Genomic DNA, 18,339 nt, shown 5'->3' with positions numbered 1-18,339 from the left:
ATTTAGTTGTGCTCTCAGTAAAAGACATTAGTGGGGATGTCATTTGTGCTCTAGGAAGGCATAATGGGGATTGAATTGGCCACGACTAATCAGTCTCACATCGCACTGCATCAGTGGAGACTGAGTTAGCCAGGTTAATCAATCTCGCCTTGGACTTCCAGACACATCTTCTTCGTTTGTGCTCTAGGAAGGCATGATGGGAATTGAATAGGCCAAGATTAATCAGTCTCACATCGCACTGCATCAGTGGAGACTGAATTAACCAGGTTGATTGATCTTGCCTTTGACTTCCAGAGACATGTTTGTGTTTGTCAGATCTCGTTCTTTGCTTTTAATGTTTCTGTTTAAAACCCGAGTGATTGATATGTAAGTGGAAATCTCTGGTGCTATGCACCTGGGAGGCCACTAGGGAGAACCCCTTCCTTTGTCTATTGAGCTGTGTGAAGTAATCTGTTTTGTCTCTGTCAGGAAAATCTCTGGGATAATTTTCATTGGAATAAGTAAAGCACACTCATTTAAATTTCTTGATTTGTAATTTGTGTATGTGAAGTCTTTGTTTAATGTTTAAATGTGTCTTATTTTAAAGCCTGGTTTAAATTCTTGTGTCAAAATTGGAGGTTTCTGGCTTAAAACTAGAATGCAATCTTAACTAGTCAATTGTCTGTGCTGTAGATTCTCTTCGTTACATATCTTTCTTGGATCCAAGACCTATAGCTTCAGAGCACTCTGTCAGACTTCTGCCTTGAAGAAATTATTCTCTTCTGTTGGCTCCTTCCCCTTGTCTTATGTAATAATTAATACCCCTATGGTCAAACATCCTTTATTCTGAGTGCTAGTTATTGTTTGTCTTATCTTTTTTGCTTTTTTAAAAAAATATTTTATTGATTGATTTTGAGAGAGAGAGAGAGAGAGAGAGAAGGGGAGGAGCAGGAAGCATCAACTCCCATATGTGCCTTGACCAGGCAAGCCCAAGGTTTCAAACCAGCAACCCTCAGTGTTCCAGGTCGACACTTTATCCCACTGTGCCACCACAAGTCAGGCTATTTTGCTTTTATTGGTGTGCTAATTCCTGAATTTTCCAGGACAGTTTCAATTTTGTAAATTGGTGGCCCTAGCTATTAAATATGGGAGGAGGGGCCATTACACAGAGGACCCCTTTAGGTTGTCTCCTGAAGCACTTTCAAGAAGCTTATGGAGACAACAGTGGGTATAGAATTAAATGGTCCAAAAGAAGGCTTTGCACTCTCTCTGAATCAGAATGGCCCGCCTTCGGGGTTAGATGGCCATTGGCTGGGACTTTTAATCTCCGGCTAGTAAGGGCAGTTTGGAACATCGTAACTGAGGATCCAGGCCACCCCGATCAGTTTCCATACATTGATCAATGGCTAAATTTAACAATGAATCTGCCACAGTGGCTAAAAGCATGCTAGATACAGAGAGGGTTCCACGTCTTCCTAGTCAGGCCAGACTTGAGTCTGAAACAGGATAAAAAAATAACTAAAGTGGCAGTAACAGCACTTCAAGAAACAGCTTCTTTTAAAGGCAAGGGGCCTCCAAGAGAACAAAATATAAAAAGAGGGAAAGAAAAAGATTTGAGAAAAAATAGAACTCTGCTAGGAAAGAATCATTGTGCATATTGCAAAAAAAAAGGGCATTAGAAAAATAAATGTCCCGTGTTACAAGCAGCCAAGGGAAGTGTTTCTCCAGCCTCTGGGGGGAAGGGCTGGCACATAAGCGGCTTGGGTGAGAAAGAAAGCAGGGCTGGGATGTGCTGTGGGTGGAGCAGCAGGGGAAGGGCGCTAGAGGAAGGTGACAGAAAATACTAAGGGTGAGGTGACTGGAGAAAGAATAGAATAGAAACTAATTTCAGATATTCAGATAAACACCTACTGACCAGAAGAAGTTTTCCCCCTTTGGAAAATACAGGGTAGGAATAGCATTAAAGATTAGAACTTTGCTTTAGAACAATCTTAGAAAAAGAAAAGGAAACAGGGCCAGGTAAAAAGGTTTAGAAATTAACAAACCATGGTTGTGGACCCTGCTAGTTATCAGTTCCTTGAAATAAATTGCAACTCCAGAATGAGTGATGGAATCATGAGTAACAGGATTATCGGGGATGGGATTATCAGGGACAGGCCCTCCGGCTGCCTCTCCCCTTCCCCTCCCTAGGACATAGGGGTCGTGTAGGCCCTCCATGGGTTGGGATTAATGGCTTGGTGTCCCCCACTGGAGTGTGAAAATTATGAGAAAAATATTTTCTATATTAAAATTGTATATGTTATTTCAAAGTCATTTTTGTTAATTCTCCTTTTTATTTGCTGTTTCATAGCCCTGTGATGTTGAAATCTTGGTTTGGATATTTAGGGAATATGTAATGATTGTTAACAATGTCTTTTTATGTAATGTTTGGTTTTTTATCATTTTTGAATCAGTATTGTTCAGTGTTAGATCACCAAAACCCAGAGAGACAAATATTACTATTGATTAGCCTAACATTTCGAATGCTAATGTACTGCGTTATTCAGCAGCGGAGAGACTCAGGAATCCTAAAGGAGACACCAAACCTGTTTTTTCCTGCAAACTTCTACCCTCTTTTATTTGAACCAGCCAATAACGCTGTTTTTGTCTTTCTCCAATCAGTTCAAGATATATGGAAAAAAGTTCATATAAGCAGGTAAGAACCCTCAAGCCCCTCAGCGAGATCTTCTGAGCATAGCTTTTAAGGTCTATAATGACCAAAGGAGGAACAGAAAAGGCAAATAGAGCCAAAAAGAGATTAGGTAAAATACCAGCTCTTGGCATACACCCTTAAAGGCTCCGATGCTCCGAAGGGGCTTCATAGGACTCCATCAGGACCCTGCTTCAAGAATGGAAAAGAAGTCATTGAGCTAAGGCCTGCCAGGCTTCTCGCCCCCCCCCCCCACCAAGGACATACCTTTGTTGTGGGAAAAAGGGACACTGGAAGGTAAGCTGCCCCCTTGCTCATTGAAGGGAGGGGTCAGTCTCTTCTAGCCCTGCTCCAGCTACCTGTGACCTGACCTTGCCCAGCATGCTGGGACTTGGCACTGAAGGCTAAAGGTGCCCATGGCCATTGGCCCCATCTCACGACACTATGGACGAGCCTAGGGTATTTCTTCCAAGTAGCAGGTAAACTGATCTTGTTTCTTATGGACATGAGGGCCACTTAGTATGCCTTGCCTAAGTATTCGGGTTTTATTTATCCCTCAAAGATCTCTGTTGTGGGTACTGATAGTCCTATTTTCTGCTGCATTGTTTAATGTATAGTGTCTCCTTTATTCCTCTTGTCTCAATGCCCCATGCCTATTTTAGTCTGGGACCTGCTCCTAATTTAGACAAATTTACCTCTGCCACCCAGCATATTGTATCCCAAGGTTCTCTTCATTACGCATGGTTGCAGAGCTCCAAGGAAAGGCCCCCTAGGTTCATCTCTCCAATTTAAAGAAAACAAAAGCTCCATCTCCATACATGCAGCCGACAGCTTTTCCAATCTACCTGAATCATTGCCAACTAGAAGCAGTGGTCATTAGGACCTGAACTCTAACTGCAAAGTGTGAAAGTGTGACCACAACTCCAGTGCCCTGTGGACTTTTCCTGAATATGTGTGACTCCTGCTCCTTGGGACAGTTCTCAGACTGGAGTGGGGTTGGGTTACATTTACAAATAAATGAAGCAGTAATAGCGTGTCAACATGGACTTGCTGAAATTACATTAACATGTTAAGGACATTTAAGACTGTAAGAATTTTATTTTAGATCCTGTTGTATTAGTTAAGACTTTATTTAATAATCTAATTGGCTTTAATCACTTCATTGTATTAGGACACTTGTTATAGTATCTGTTAGCACTGGCCATTTTAATTTTGTTGTTTAGTTTATATTTTTCCAGTCTGCCTCAGAATCAGAACATAGGAATATAGGAATTCAAATAAGTATGAAGATACTATCTAAAACCAGTGGGATTTTTAGAAACTCCACTAAAACCCTTGTTACTAAAGGTTTATTAGCAACCAATTAGAAAAAGGTTTTGCCAGCAGGAAAGGAATAATTAAAAGGGCCAGAATTAGAAGCTATTACAGAAGGCATATCTGAGTGTTTAGTTTATGTCCAAGTAAATATTAAGCAAAGTAAGGAAATTATGAAAAGAAACAGAGAAAGAGGAACTTTCCCAGGTAAACATTTAGAAACAGACCTTAATGAAATAATTAACAGATAAATAGAAGCTTTTCCTACTGGGAGTAGGGCCACAGCAACAGTTGTTAGGAAGTTGCTGTGTAGAATTCTTTCCAGATTTAGCTTGCCTATTCTAGTGTTGGGCCTGCATTTGTGTCCAAAATCTCACAGCTATCAGGAAGGGAACCCAATATTAATTAGAATCTAATTTGAAGTTACATTGTGCCCACAGGCCCCAAAGGTTCAGGGCAAATAGAATGCATAAATCAAATCATAAAGGAAACATAACCACTCCTTCCTTAAGTACTTGCAGGGTCTGTAAATTACTCAGACTGTTCAAAAGACTGTCCAAGAGACACTTCCAGCACTGCCAGGAGACCCGGTACATTCCTTTTCACCCTGGGGACTCAGTCCGGTAAAGAAATACATCACTCAAGGACTGACTCCCACATGGACAGGTGTACACACTGTGATCCTGACCACTCCCACTGCTGCCAAGGTAAAAGGCATGCCCACCTGGGTCCACCATAGCCGGCTGAAACCTGCAGTCCCAGCAGAGACATCCTCGTGGACAGTGGAGACTGACCCAACCAGCCCTTGTAAGTTAACCCTGAGGAGGACGGCATGCTCTACTCCAGCCACAAACCAGAAGCTGGTTGATCTACGTATGGCTAATGCATAAAGAAACTCACTAAGGACTCCCTTTTAATCAGACTTTGAGGAAGAAGGGAAACTGGGGTAAAAAGAAAGCCAGCTTGGTTGTCACTAAAGGTTAAGATTTTTTAAGAATTCTAACTAAAAAAAAGTTGTAGAGGCCCTGGCCAGTTGGCTCAGTGGTAGAGCGTCGGCCTGGCGTGCAGGAGTCTCGGGTTCGATTCCCGGCCAGGGCACACAAGAGAAACACCCATCTGCTTCTCCACCCCTCCCCCTCTCCTTCCTCTCTGTCTCTCTCTTCCCCTCCCCCAGCCAAGGCTCCATTGGAGCAAAGTTGGCCCAGGTGTTGAGGATGGCTCTATGGCCTCTGCCTCAAGTGCTAGAGTGGCTCTGGTTGCAAAAGAGCAATGCCCCAGATGGGCAGAGCACCGCCCCCTGGTGGGCATGCCGGGTGGATCCCAGTCAGGCGCATGCGGGAGTCTGTCTGACTGCCTCCCGTTTCCAGCTTCAGAAAAAAAAAAAAAGTTGTATAATTTTAGTAAACAAAGGTATAGGGCAGTGGTAGTCAACCCAGTCCCTACCGCCCACTAGTGGGCATTTAGGCTTTCATAGTGGGCAGTAGTGGAGCAACCATAGTATAAATAAAAAGTAGATTTAACTATAGTAAATTGTTTTATAAAGATTTATTCTGCCAAACAGCAAAAATCTAACATAAAGTACTTGGTAAGTAATTATTATTATTTGCTTTAACTTACTGTAACTCTGCTTTATAAATTTTATAAAGTAAAGTTACTTCCCTACTTTATTTTTATTTATTTCTTTTTTTTGAAGCTGGAAACGGGAAGAGACAGTCAGACAGACTCCCGCATGCGCCCGACCGGGATCCACCCGGCATGCCCACCAGGGGTGATGCTCTGCCCACCAGGGGGCGATGCTCTGCCCCTCCGGGGCATCGCCCTGCCACGACCAGAGCCACTCTAGCACCTGGGGCAGAGGCCAAGGAGCCATCCCCAGCGCCCGGGCCATCTTTGCTCCAATGGAGCCTTGGCTGTGGGAGGGGAAGAGAGAGACAGAGAGGAAGGAGGGGGGGGTGGAGAAGCAAATGGGCGCTTCTCCTATGTGCCCTGGCTGGGAATCGAACCCGGGTCCCCCGCACACCAGGCCGACGCTCTACCGCTGAGCCAATCGGCCAGGGCCACTTCCCTACTTTATAAATCACCATTACTGAGGAACCGGTGGGCGATTAGAAAATTTTGCTACTAAGAGATACAAAAGTGGGCGGTAGGTATAAAAAGGTTGACTACCCATGGGATAGGGTATGGAAATACTCTTGACAGAGAAAGGAAGAAAATAAATTTTTATAAAAGCCAATTATTTCTGAATAATTAAGAAAATTTATAAAAATTAAGGATTGCCTCATGCACCTCATTAATATGGTCAAGGATTTGACTCAGGATATAAAACCAGTGGGGAATGTATTATATATAGTAAGGTGCCAGAGAACTGTAAAACTTAGTATTGGCAACGCCATTTTAAAGAGGAAAAGTCAGGCTTTCTGTCCTGTCTTTTCTTTGGAAAATGGAGGGAAAAGGATATAGATATCTCCTGACTTACAAGGAGGACTGGGTTATTTGATTTTAGTTCTCTGAAAGGATTAAGGTTATCTAAAGAACTTCCTTTCCCTTTCTATAAGAGACATAATTTACATACCACCCCACACTGATTTTAACTCCCTCCCTTCCTGGAATCTGAGATTAACATGTACCTCTAGGAAAAGAAGAAGAGATAGACACTAAAAGATTTGTGAATGTCTTTGATTATGTTACCTTGAAAGTTTTAAACGTTTTTAAATCCCCTAGACAAATGTTATAATCTTGTTAATGATTGTGTCATGCTGTCATGCTCCCCCAACCTATATGTGGTCAAAGGATATATAACCAGCCTCTGAGATACATTTGGGGCTGCACAAGTTGGGTCTGCAATGCCCCATGTCAGTCATATGTGGCTGGTATATTAATAAATCTCCACCTTTTAATAAAACCCTTCAAAATTCATCTGGACTTGGTGTCTCTATGTAAACCCGTGGAAGTGAGGTACGGTACTTTACAACATTTGAGGGTACGGTACTTTACAACACTAACCACTGCTAAGCCCTTGCCTAGCTTACCAAGGCTTCCTTGAGCAAGCCCCACACCTCTGCAGACAGGACTGCACAGGCCGGGAGGAGCCAAGGCCAGCGACAGAGCACTCGCTCATGAGGGTGCCATCAGCACTCCTCGGTGTCGGCAAGAACAGAAGTATCCCCTTCCGATTACCCAGGAGGGCTCCCCTTCCTCACAGCAAGGTAAGGGTAGCAGCTGACACCGATGAGTTTTGCCTCCCGCTGCCCAGATCCACCCTCTGCTTGCCCCACAGCTGGACAGTGGAGCTGAATCCAGAGGAAGACATGCTAAGAGCAGAGGGAACACGAGGACCTGTTCTGGGGGACACCATGCCTACCTTGCAGTCAGATTGGGGCTCAGTGGTTTCTTATTTCTTATCCCATCTGACCGCCACATATTCCATGTATTTGCCAATGTGGTTAGACTACCTGGGTGTTTGAGGATCTGGAAAGGAGATAAGGGGAGCCTTATCTATGCGGGGTCAGAGGTCACAGGGTTTTAATTGGTGGGAAACAAAACAGACAACCTACCTGGAAGGACAGGTGACTAGGGCCATGGGGTGGTGGGGACACGAAGCTGCTCTTCCCAGGGGCTATTTACGGATCCATAAACCAGTAGATGGGGGGTAGCATTGGAGAGGGCCCCCCCGACACCCCCCACTGAGCTGTCTGGTGGTCACCACAGGACAAGTCGCATCCAAAGCGAGGGGGGCTGCTTAGCAGGAGGGCAGCAGGGGCAGGAGAAGAGGGTGTGAAATTAAAGCCCTGGCCGGTTGGCTCAGCGGTAGAGCGTCGGCCTAGCGTGCGGAGGACCCGGGTTCGATTCCCGGCCAGGGCACACAGGAGAAGCGCCCATTTGCTTCTCCACCCCTCCGTCGCACTTTCCTCTCTGTCTCTCTCTTCCCCTCCCACAGCCAAGGCTCCATTGGAGCAAAGATGGCGCGGGCGCTGGGGATGGCTCTGTGGCCTCTGCCTCAGGCGCTAGAGTGGCTTTGGTCGCAACATGGAGACGCCCAGGATGGGCAGAGCATCGCCCCCTGGTGGGCAGAGCGTCGCCCCTGGTGGGCGTGCTGGGTGGATCCCGGTCGGGCGCATGCGGGAGTCTGTCTGACTGTCTCTCCCTGTTTCCAAGCTTCAGAAAAATGAAAAAAGAAAAAAATAAAATAAAATAAAAGGACAGGCATCAGAGAAAATGAGAAAAACGGGGGAAACAGAAGGAAAGGCCCTGGGAGACGGGAGAGGCACCTAGGAGTGTGTGCACACCTGGAGCAGGTGCTGGGCAGGGCACTGTGTCCCCCAGCAAGTGCGTAGGAGTTCTGATCCCTGGAACCTGTGAATGGGGCCTTATTTGGAAACAAGGTCACTGCAGATGCCATCAAGTTAAAGTCACTACTCCAATGGCTGGTGTCCTCATTAAAAGGGACATTTGGACACAGACACACAGAAGAGGGCAGGGGACAACAGAGACGGAGAGTGGAGTGATGCTGTCACAGCCACAGAACTGTAGGAACAGCCAGCAACAGAAGGAGGGAGGCAGACGGTGCTTCCCCCTCGCGGCCTCCTGAAGGAACCGACCCTGCCGACACCCTGACTGGGTCTTCCAGCCTCCGAGGCTGAGACAGAGTGAGTTCCCGTTGCTGGAGGCACCTAGTCGTGGTGCTTTGTTGTGACAGCTCTCAGAAACTAATGCGGGAGGATGAATAAGGCAGGAGACAGCTTCCTACACACAGGGTGACACTCACATCCTCACAAAGGGACAGGGACGTGAACACACACACACACACACACACACACACGGGTAGCCATAAGGCAGGCACATGTGAATGAGCCTGTGGCAGTATCATGTTTAAACTCAGCACGCTGAAGAAGAAGAATCCCTGCCTTCTCTGTCACTTCAGTAGGAAGGACAGAAATCGAGGACACCGGCCTGATAACAGTGGTCCCCAGTTGCCGTGACTCCATTCCAGCTATTGGAACAGAAGCTACCCAGGGAGAAAGAGGGAGGACCCCTGGGAAGAAGCTGAGATACACAGGAAGGCTAGAAGGGGGTGATCAGCCGGGAGCACCCCCTCTCCCAGGTGCACTCACTTGCACGTGCCCAAGGCCCCCGTCCCCAAGCTCAGCCGTGTGCACACTATTATGCACGTTTTTAAACCTCTCTTCTGTGTGTTGGGGCTTTCTCCCAACACCATTCAATCTGTCCACATTCTGAAGAACCCAATGGGCCGTGCAAATTTGCAGCCAGCAGGAGGTCAGTGTTGCTCAACCAATGGCCTTCACCTCCGGAGGGGCACAGACTGAGAACCGGGAACCCCACGTGAGCTCTGTCCACAGGAAACAGGGAAACATTTCAGGCCTGCATACTCTCCCAGGTGTCAATGGGGCCAGGGGACACTTGCAGGAGAGTTGCCGAGGCCCAGACTCACAGCTGGGCCCATGCTCCCAGTCACAGAATTAATGCTCTGTCTGCAATTTAGGTTGCTGGTTTCAATTTTACTCCGTCGGCTGTAGAGACTCTCACTCTACACTAAACCAGGAAATCATCTCTCTCACACACACACATACACGCACACACACACCAAAAGTTCCATAATAAACCAGAGATGCACCCAACATATATGCTAATCAATCCACACATCCTACATGAATGGGGAACCGACACTCAGCAAACAGAAGCCGGGCTCGGTTTCCATGCCAACACAGTGACTTCTGCTGATTGCTTTGTTTTCTCTGTCCAAGGAAATTTTAGTTCAGCCCCACAGCACAGCAGGTCGAAAACATCAGTGCACAGCCTGGGGAGTGGGGACCAGTTCCCGCCCCTCACTCAAAATGCTCTTGAGATCACCTATAACTAACTGCCAGGTGCCCTCCCTCGTCCATGGGGGCAGGCGGGAACTCTCCTGGTTTCAGCATGAATGCTAAGCAACTCTCCCCTCGGGCTGGAGGGGCTGCATGCGGGGTCTGCTTTGGGGCTGCAGGTGGGGCAGCACCACCTGGCCTCTCAGAAACAACCACCGTCCACAAACACTCCACAGTACCGATGCTACAAGCCTGAGATGTGGGACATGTGCACTTAAAGTGTAGCCTTGGAACAACGGAGCAAACGGTTCCAAGGCAAAATGTACACTTTTTTTTGTAATATACTGCTTACAAAAATTAGGGGATATCTCAAAATGAATACGAAGCTATAAAATATTCCCTAATTTTTTGCAAATTAAAACCACAATGAGATATCACCTCACACCAGTCAGAATGGCGCTCATCAACAAAACAACACAGAATAAGTGCTGGCGAGGATGTGGAGAAAAGGGAACCCTCCCGCACTGCTGGTGGGAATGCAGACTGGTGCAGCCACTGTGGAAAACTGTATGGAGATTCCTCAAGAAATTAAAAATGGAACTGCCTTTTGACCCAGCTATACCACTTTTAGGAATATACCCCAAGAACACCATAGCACTGTTTGAAAAGAAGAGATGCACCCCCGTGTTTGTGGCAGCATTGTTCACAATAGTGAAGATCTGGAAACAGCCCAAGTGTCCATCAGAGGATGAGTGGATCAAAAATCTTTGGTACAAGGCGTCTACGGCCATACTACCCTGAACGCGCCCGATCTCATCTAAAAAGCTTTGGTACATATATACTATGGAATACTACTCAGCCATACGAAATGATGACATCGGATCATTTACAATAACATGGATGGTCCTTGATAACATTATACTGAATGAAATAAGTAAATCAGAAAAAACTAAGAACTATATGAATCCATACATAGATAGGACATAAAAATGAGACTCCGAGACACGGACAAGAATATGATGGTAATGGGGGTGGGGGGAGGAGGGAGGGGGTGGGAAGGAGAGAGGGGTTGGAGGAGGGTAGGGGCACAAAGAAAACCAGATAGAAGGTGTCGGAGACAATTTGACTTTGGGTGAGGGGTATGCAGCATAATCAAATGTCAAAATAATCTGGAGATGTTTTCTCTCAACATATGTACCCTGATTTATCAATGTCACTGCATTAAATTTAATTAAAAAAATAGACTGAAAAAAAATATTCCCTAATTTTTGTGTATAATTATGATAAGAAAATGTATCTCATGTAGTAAGAAACACAGAAGCCGCGTCCTGATGACAGCAGCACTGTGGCGTACGGGAATCCCGATCGGACGCGTCGGCTCTGAGTCACAGAGCCCTTCATGAACAGCTGGTCTTCTAGGCAGGCTTTTCACTCTGGGATCTCCCTCTCAATACCAACCACCAGTGACATGGTCAGCGCTCAATACGGTGCCTCTGACCACCAATGTTTTCACACTTGTAAGTAGTTCTCAGATCCTATTCTGCTCAGCTAAGGCAGTGGCCTCACCTGCCCACAATCTTACAGACGTGTAGGCACCCTAATTGGTAACTGGATGAAAGAAATAACTCATACCATGCATTCAGCCAGTATTCCATTTTATATGCAATGTAAGACAACGCAGTCAGGCAGCAACACCCGCAGAAGCACTCTAAGCAGCAAAGTGCACAGGATAATGAGCCGGGTGCCACCAAGCCAGCTCCGCTGTCACTGAGGGAATGAGGAGGCAGTGGGGAAGCAGGAGGAGCCCTTTTGTACAAGAAGACAAAACTGGGGACCAGAGAACTGGGCTGCACAGGAAAGCATGGGGTCCCTGGGTCTCCGGAGACTCCCTTAGGGCTGCTCGCTAGAATCCTGTTGCGAGGGCTGCTGAGGAATCCACGCCCGGAAAGTGATGGACACACAGACAACAATCATGACTGTAATGGCAACAAATGGCATCAGCGTCCAGCCACTGCTTCCTGGGTGAGTGCTGCCCCTCCGATGGCCGGGGTGACATTTGGCCCAGAGCAGTGCCCCCGCCACAGCAGGAAGGTGGAGCCACCATCCAATCTAGGTCTGTTTTCTGGCCAACCCATGCTCACACTGCTGCACTCACCGGACCACACTGCCCCGTGCTGCCACCATGGGGATGAGGCCAGGCTCTCTGCTGCCTTTCATACTATCAGCCTCACATAATGTCCTCGATAAGTCTGTGCCTCTAAGCAAAACCATGTATAACGAAACAAATTTTATCATAAGCTGACTGATAGAAACAAGAGTGTGTTCCTGTGGTGTTTCATCAGTTATAGTGAAACGACGATCAATGAAAGAACATAGCCCCAGGACCTAGCATACCGCCCTTCTACGAGTGTGCGTGTACACACACACAGGCACGCGGAGCGTCCAGACCAGGTATCCTCCACAGTGATGTTTCTGTGCCTTGGAGAAGTCCAGGCTTCTGAACGCTGCCTGACACTCCCTGTAGAACTGCTCAGGCGAGACCTACACACTCACATGTCGGTTAACGAAACAGTCAGGGGCCAATCAAATCCCAACTAAGCGGAGGGCGTTGGAGAGCACTGGTCGGATATCACAAAGGCAGTGCACAGCCACCTGAGGCATGGACTCAGACTTGTCAGTGTGTGCAGCTTGTGGCCAGATGAGAACAGCATGTCCATGAACGGTCAGCCCACGGCCATTTCTGCCCCCAGAGCAGCAGATGCTCTCTTCCCGGAGCTGCGAGCACAGCTGTGAGCACTCGGGTAAGAAACAGTGGTAGTGGGGGCGCTGCTCCCACCCGTCCCGGCTCCTCCCTGCCCTGTCACCCCAGCCCAGGCCCACAAGTAGGTTCCACACTCTACTGGGGCGGGGAGAGTCTACCGAATGACCAGAGATTACACTTTCAACCATCGCTGAGGTCTGTCCACTTCTCTTCACCTGGTCCACTCCCCTCCTAACGGCCCCTCTACTTCCCCACCATCATCCTCTAGGGCAGTGGTCCCCAACCCCTGGGCCGCGGACCGGTACTGGTCCGTGGGCCATTTGGTACCGGTCCGCAGAGAAAGAATAAATAACTTACATTATTTTCATTTTATTTATATTTAAGTCTGAATGATGTTTTATTTTTTTTTAAATGACCGGATTCCCTCTGTTACATCCGTCTAAAACTCACTCTTGACGCTTGTCTCATAAGTTTGACAATTATATTTAAAAATACCATAGTTTTTACGACGGTCGCATAATTTTATTTTGTGCATTTATCCGTCCCACCTTAAAGGCTGGTCCATGAAAATATTTTCTGACATTAAACTGGTCCGTGGTCCAGAAAAGGTTGGGGACCACTGCTCTAGGGTGTAAATCAGGCTACACCCCTCCCAGGCCAGGACCCTTCTAAGGGGAAAGGCGCTGGTGATGAAGGAGAACTTTCTCCTGTCATCGTTATAACAAGCTCTTCATGCCCATTCCAGAGCTGCCTGGTGGACCTTCCAGTGATGACAAAATGTTCTAGGTCCGTGCTGCCCGTCACCTGAAATGTGACAAGTAGAACTGAGGAACTAGATCCTCCATTTTATTTAACTGCAACTGACCTAAATTTGAAGACATGCACATGGTTGATAGCCGCAGTACTGAGCCACACAGCTTACACCTGTCGACCTCTCAAACCTCAGCCATGCCCACAGCCCCCACCTCTCTCAGCGACCCCTAGACACCGAGTCCTCCTGGCCCCAAGGCTCTGTAGGCCCTGCCTTGGCCAGGGACACATCCCCTCCCATCATCTCTTAGCAAATCTCAGTGCACCATCTTGTCCCCAAACCAGAATGCTCCTTCCTTTCCTTCAAGGTCACCGCGACCTCATCTCTTCCTTGGGCTCCTCACCACAGTTCCTAGTTGCATGACTTGAGTTTTCCCTTATAACATCAACTCCACAGTCCCTTAAATTTCGCAAGCAGAGATCACACGTGTTTTGATCACCAACATGCCTGGGGCCTCATACGGCACCTAGCAGAGAGGACTATAGACCACCCATCCCTATGGCCCCTCCCTCCCTCCCTTCCGCCCTCTCGTGGCCACCTGCCTACCCTTGCCCTGTCACCTCTAATCAACCCTCGCCACCCTCACAAATATATCAAGACAGCTATGGAGGTAGGCATACCACCAAGCCCATTAATGGAGGTGTGCCAGGCATAGGGCACCCCGGCCATGAGTGCCGGCAAGCCAAGCCTTGAATAGAAATAACAAACCACAGTGAGTCTCTCTGAAAACACCGCCCAAGACGTGCATTAAAAGAGCACTTCCCAGTTTACCTTTCAGGGTTGGAATGGGGCTGTCATGTCCATCCAGCTGTCCCAAAGGGTCATTCGGATCAGGAACCTCTGAATCTCCTAAACAAGGGAGCACAGCACACATGTTAATGCAGGTTCACCTCAGGGGCCTTCACTTTAATATCACGCAAACACAGTCACGTCCTAGCTGAACTGCTCTGTTTCTGGAAAACCTAGGGGCAGAAGGCATGCTGGTAACTTCTAGGTCTTTTGTAGCATCGGATTCAACACAGTAGCAAGAGCGGGTCTCACACTCAGCCAGAGCTTGGCCACAGCGGGCAGCAGGGGCAGCTGCAGTCGGCTGTGACTGAAGCCCCTAACATCACCTCAGGCAAAGAGGGCGAGAGGTTAAAACACAGGCTGGCAAAATACAGCACTCTGTAGCCAGTGTCAGCAGGGCGCCCTCTAGACACAGGCCCCTAGTCATTCTGAATTCATTCAGAATTGAAACAATTTCTTAAGCCACTCACTCTCCTCCTGGCCCCAGACACATATGCAGCCAGTGGCCAAGGACGATCTACCCACAACTGGAAGGGCGGAAGTTCTCATCTTTACAGTAATTTTTACCCTACCCCCCCGAGGCTGTGTGTTAGTGGGAGCACCCACCCCTCCCCCCAACTCATCAATACTGAGGACAGAAACAGATCTGTTCTGATTAACTAGGAATATACCATAAAGCCATGGACCCCTATCCCCAAATCCAGAGTGGGGGCAATGGTGGGGAAAACAAGCAGATGTGAACGATGCCCTAGAAGCCACTCGGGCCTCACCGATCCTTCTCTGTCTTCCAACCCAGTCCCTTTCTCTTTTGCTTTTAGTTTCAGGCTTCACCCGAGACCTTGGGTTTGACTGGGTCCCCATTGGGAGGGGCGGCTCTGACAACACATCTCTTGGACGGGTCTAGGTTTATTGCATCACAACCTATTGAAGAGTAGGACACACACAACGGGAGGAAATCCTGACACAGGCTACAACATGACGAACCCAGGGGACATCGTGCTGAGTGCAATAAGCCAGTGACAAAAGGCAAATACGGTTCCACATATATGAGGAACCCAGAGAAGTCAAACTCACGCAGAAAGGGAGTAATAGGGTGCCAGGGGCTGGCGGAGGGGGGCTGGGGAGTTCGTGTTTCATGGGCACATTTTCAGTTTTGCAAGATGGAAAAGTTCTGGTGGTGATGGTTGCACAACAGTGTGAATGGACATAATACCACTGAATTGCACAGTTAAAAATAGTTAAAATGGTAAATTCTATGTTATGTGATATATTTATCATAATTTTTTTTTAAACTACCAAAGATGGCTTATAATTGAATATTGGCTCACCCCACTCGTCTCTCCTAAAAGAGAGACAAGAACAGACTACCCAGATATTTCAGACCCCTCTTAGGATGAGACCTCACTTGAAAAAGCTGAGGTCTGAAAAGGAACCACAGGCAGTTCTCAGATGGAATCAGTCAGACGAGCTTTTACAAATTGTTTAGCTCAATACAGAGTGGCTGCTTCGCACTCCAGGGCTCAGGTGTCTAACCCACGGCTGTCCAGACCGCTGGATCCTCGCTCATGGGCCACAGGAGGGGACACGTGGGCCTGCTGCACCTTTATAACTCAGCCTCAGCATCCAGAGCCCACCGGGGAGACAGTTTCTGAACGGCCCCTGGCTCTCCCATCCAGCTGTGCAAGGTTCCTCATTCTTACTGCTTCCAGTCCAAACCGGCCCACATGTCAGAAGCCACCCTCCCGTGCCATCTTTCATAAAACGTTCGTGATTCACCACTCGGAAATGACATCTTCGTTCCCTAAATCCGCCCCCCAGCCCGATCCGTACAGCTCCCCTGTGGCAATGAGCTCCTTCTCCTGAGTCGGTCGGCGTCCGCAGGGAGGCGAATAGTCCACGCACGAAAACCTCGGTAGAACCCCGGGCTGCCACGGGACGGAGACAGGCAGACGCTATCTATCTACACAAGGCAGTCGATGGGCTTTTGCTAAAGAATGAAAGACCCCAGTTTGGGTTTGAAATTTTAAATTGGCACGTCACACATGCCATCACTCAGCGCTGTTTAAATGTAGAGAGACCACAGGAAATCAAACACACTTGTACTATATACACACATCTGAAAGAGGCATAGAAATTATTAACTGCTTAGAAATTGACAAATGGCGTGAAGCAGTCAAATAAATATACACCCTGAAGAAAAATAAGCGCCATTAGCCCAATCCCACCGTGGAAAGGAGCCCCAGCTCTCCCAAGGTGGCCTGGGACGGGCAGCATGCGTATTTTCACGCGCATGGAGTGGGGGCGTGAAACCATACTGCTCGTGTGGCGGGAGCCAGGGGGTCTTCCCCGCCTGACATGCAGAGTCACTGAGGACGGTACCCATGGCGAGACTCCCTCTGAATACGTTGTGCTGGTCAGAATGTACGTCGGGAACTGACTTTTTGTTTGTTTCAGCTTCAGGCATTATCCCAGGCAACATCTATATAGTTGGGTATTTGAGCAAAATAAATAAATAAATAAAAGTCCTCTACATACTTGGAAAAACGGGTCAAGTTTCAAGTCACCCACGCAGCTGATATCAAAGCAGGTTCCCGCCACGCCCCCCGAGCTTTGGGAGTGAGAGGTGAAAGCGGCTGAAGGACGAGGACATTTCCCTCACAAGTCAACCGGGAGGAAAGCCAGGGTGTCTCACGGCCACAGTCCTTAGAACGGACAGCTTGTGTTCCAACAAAACCAGGCCCTGGTGCTGCTTCCTGACTGAGAAACAAGAACGCCCTTTCCATCTGGAAATTTAAAAAGTGTCCTTCTCCTATGCTACACAAGGTTTAGGCACAAAATGGGTGCCCTCACTGAAAGGGCACCTCCTGAAAGTTATAAGCACAAGGTGGGGGGGGGGTCTATGTGAACCTGGGGAACGGGCGTGTGAGAAAAGGGCCCGTGCTGCAGCAGACCCCAACAGGGTTTCTCCCGACCCTTGGGAAGGGCTAGAAACAAAACCCAAAGAAGAAAATAAACACAAAACAATAAAAACCTCCACACAGGCATTAAAACATTACCATTAGTTAGCAGGAATTATACAGGTCATTTAAATCTCTTTTATTTTTAAACATCTCTACAATTAACAATCATCAAAATTTCACTTTTTAATTTTTTTTCTTTTAAGTGAAAGGAGGGGAGATAGACAGAGTTCCTCATATGCCCTGATGGCACCCTTGTTCGGGGCCAACACTAGAACCAGCCGAGCCACTGGCTGCAGGAGGAGAAGAGGGAGAGAAAAGGGAGGGGGAGGGGTGGAGAAGCAGATGGTCGCTTCTCCTGTGTGCCCTGACGGCGGACAGATCCCGGGACTTCCACATGCCAAGCCGCCACTCTATCCACTGAGCCAACCGCCCAGGACCAAGCCTCAAAATCTTAAATGACATAATCCACATGCTATAAAATTCACCATTTTAAAGTCTATAATACAGCGGTTTTTAGTGTATCCAAAAGATTGTGCAATCATCTCCACTGTGTAATTCTGGAATATTTCATCACACTCCAAAGAAACCTTGTTTCCATTACCAGCCCCCTGGTCCTGCCTTTCCCGGGCCCTGTAACCACTAATCAGCTTTCTATCTCTATAGGTTTATCTATTGTAGATATTTTATATATGAAATCATATACTATGTGACCTTTTGAGCAAAAATCAGTTTCATGATTAGATCTTTTCGATGTCGTGTTGGTAGTCACAAAAAAGAAAATGAAGCCTTGCTGGAAGCAGCCTGTGCTGGGTAAGCACCCACTCAGGGCAGCCCCAGCTCACCTCACGGCCGTCCCACACACAGGGGGTGGTCTTGCTCCCCAGCAGAATGGGACGGGAGGAAGAACGTGAGACGCAGAGATGATTAAAGGATGTCAGAGAGAAAGTGAGCTGTGAAAAAGCCAGGGCGCCCGGGTTTACTGACCCAGAGCTCACTTGGTGGACAGACTGCCCCACGTCTGCATTCCCGCGGCAGAGAGAGCATGGAGGGTTAGGGAAGGGTTCCGTCAGTGCAGGGCCACCCCAGTGGACAGTGGACAGACTGCCCCACATCTGCATTCCCGCTGCAGAGAGAGCATGGGGGGTTAGGGAAGGGTTCCGTCAGTGCAGGGCCACCCCAGTGGACAGTGGACAGACTGCCCCACGTCTGCATTC

At 47.8% G+C, this 18,339-nt stretch overlaps 1 protein-coding gene across 1 annotated transcript in view; it reads right to left on the bottom strand.

The window, feature by feature from the left end:
- The window catches only part of ROR2 (receptor tyrosine kinase like orphan receptor 2), a 223,257-nt gene that overhangs the window by 41,508 nt on the left and 163,410 nt on the right, over positions 1-18,339 (bottom strand). The window contains exon 2 of the mRNA XM_066368409.1: positions 14,148-14,225. Within this exon, the coding sequence (XP_066224506.1) occupies positions 14,148-14,225 (78 nt within the window). The remainder of the gene's footprint in view (positions 1-14,147; positions 14,226-18,339) is intronic.

This window comes from Saccopteryx leptura, chromosome 2 (assembly GCF_036850995.1).
Source record: "Saccopteryx leptura isolate mSacLep1 chromosome 2, mSacLep1_pri_phased_curated, whole genome shotgun sequence".
In the NCBI taxonomy this organism is placed as follows: domain Eukaryota; kingdom Metazoa; phylum Chordata; class Mammalia; order Chiroptera; family Emballonuridae; genus Saccopteryx; species Saccopteryx leptura.
This window is presented reverse-complemented; position numbering and strand designations above follow the sequence as displayed.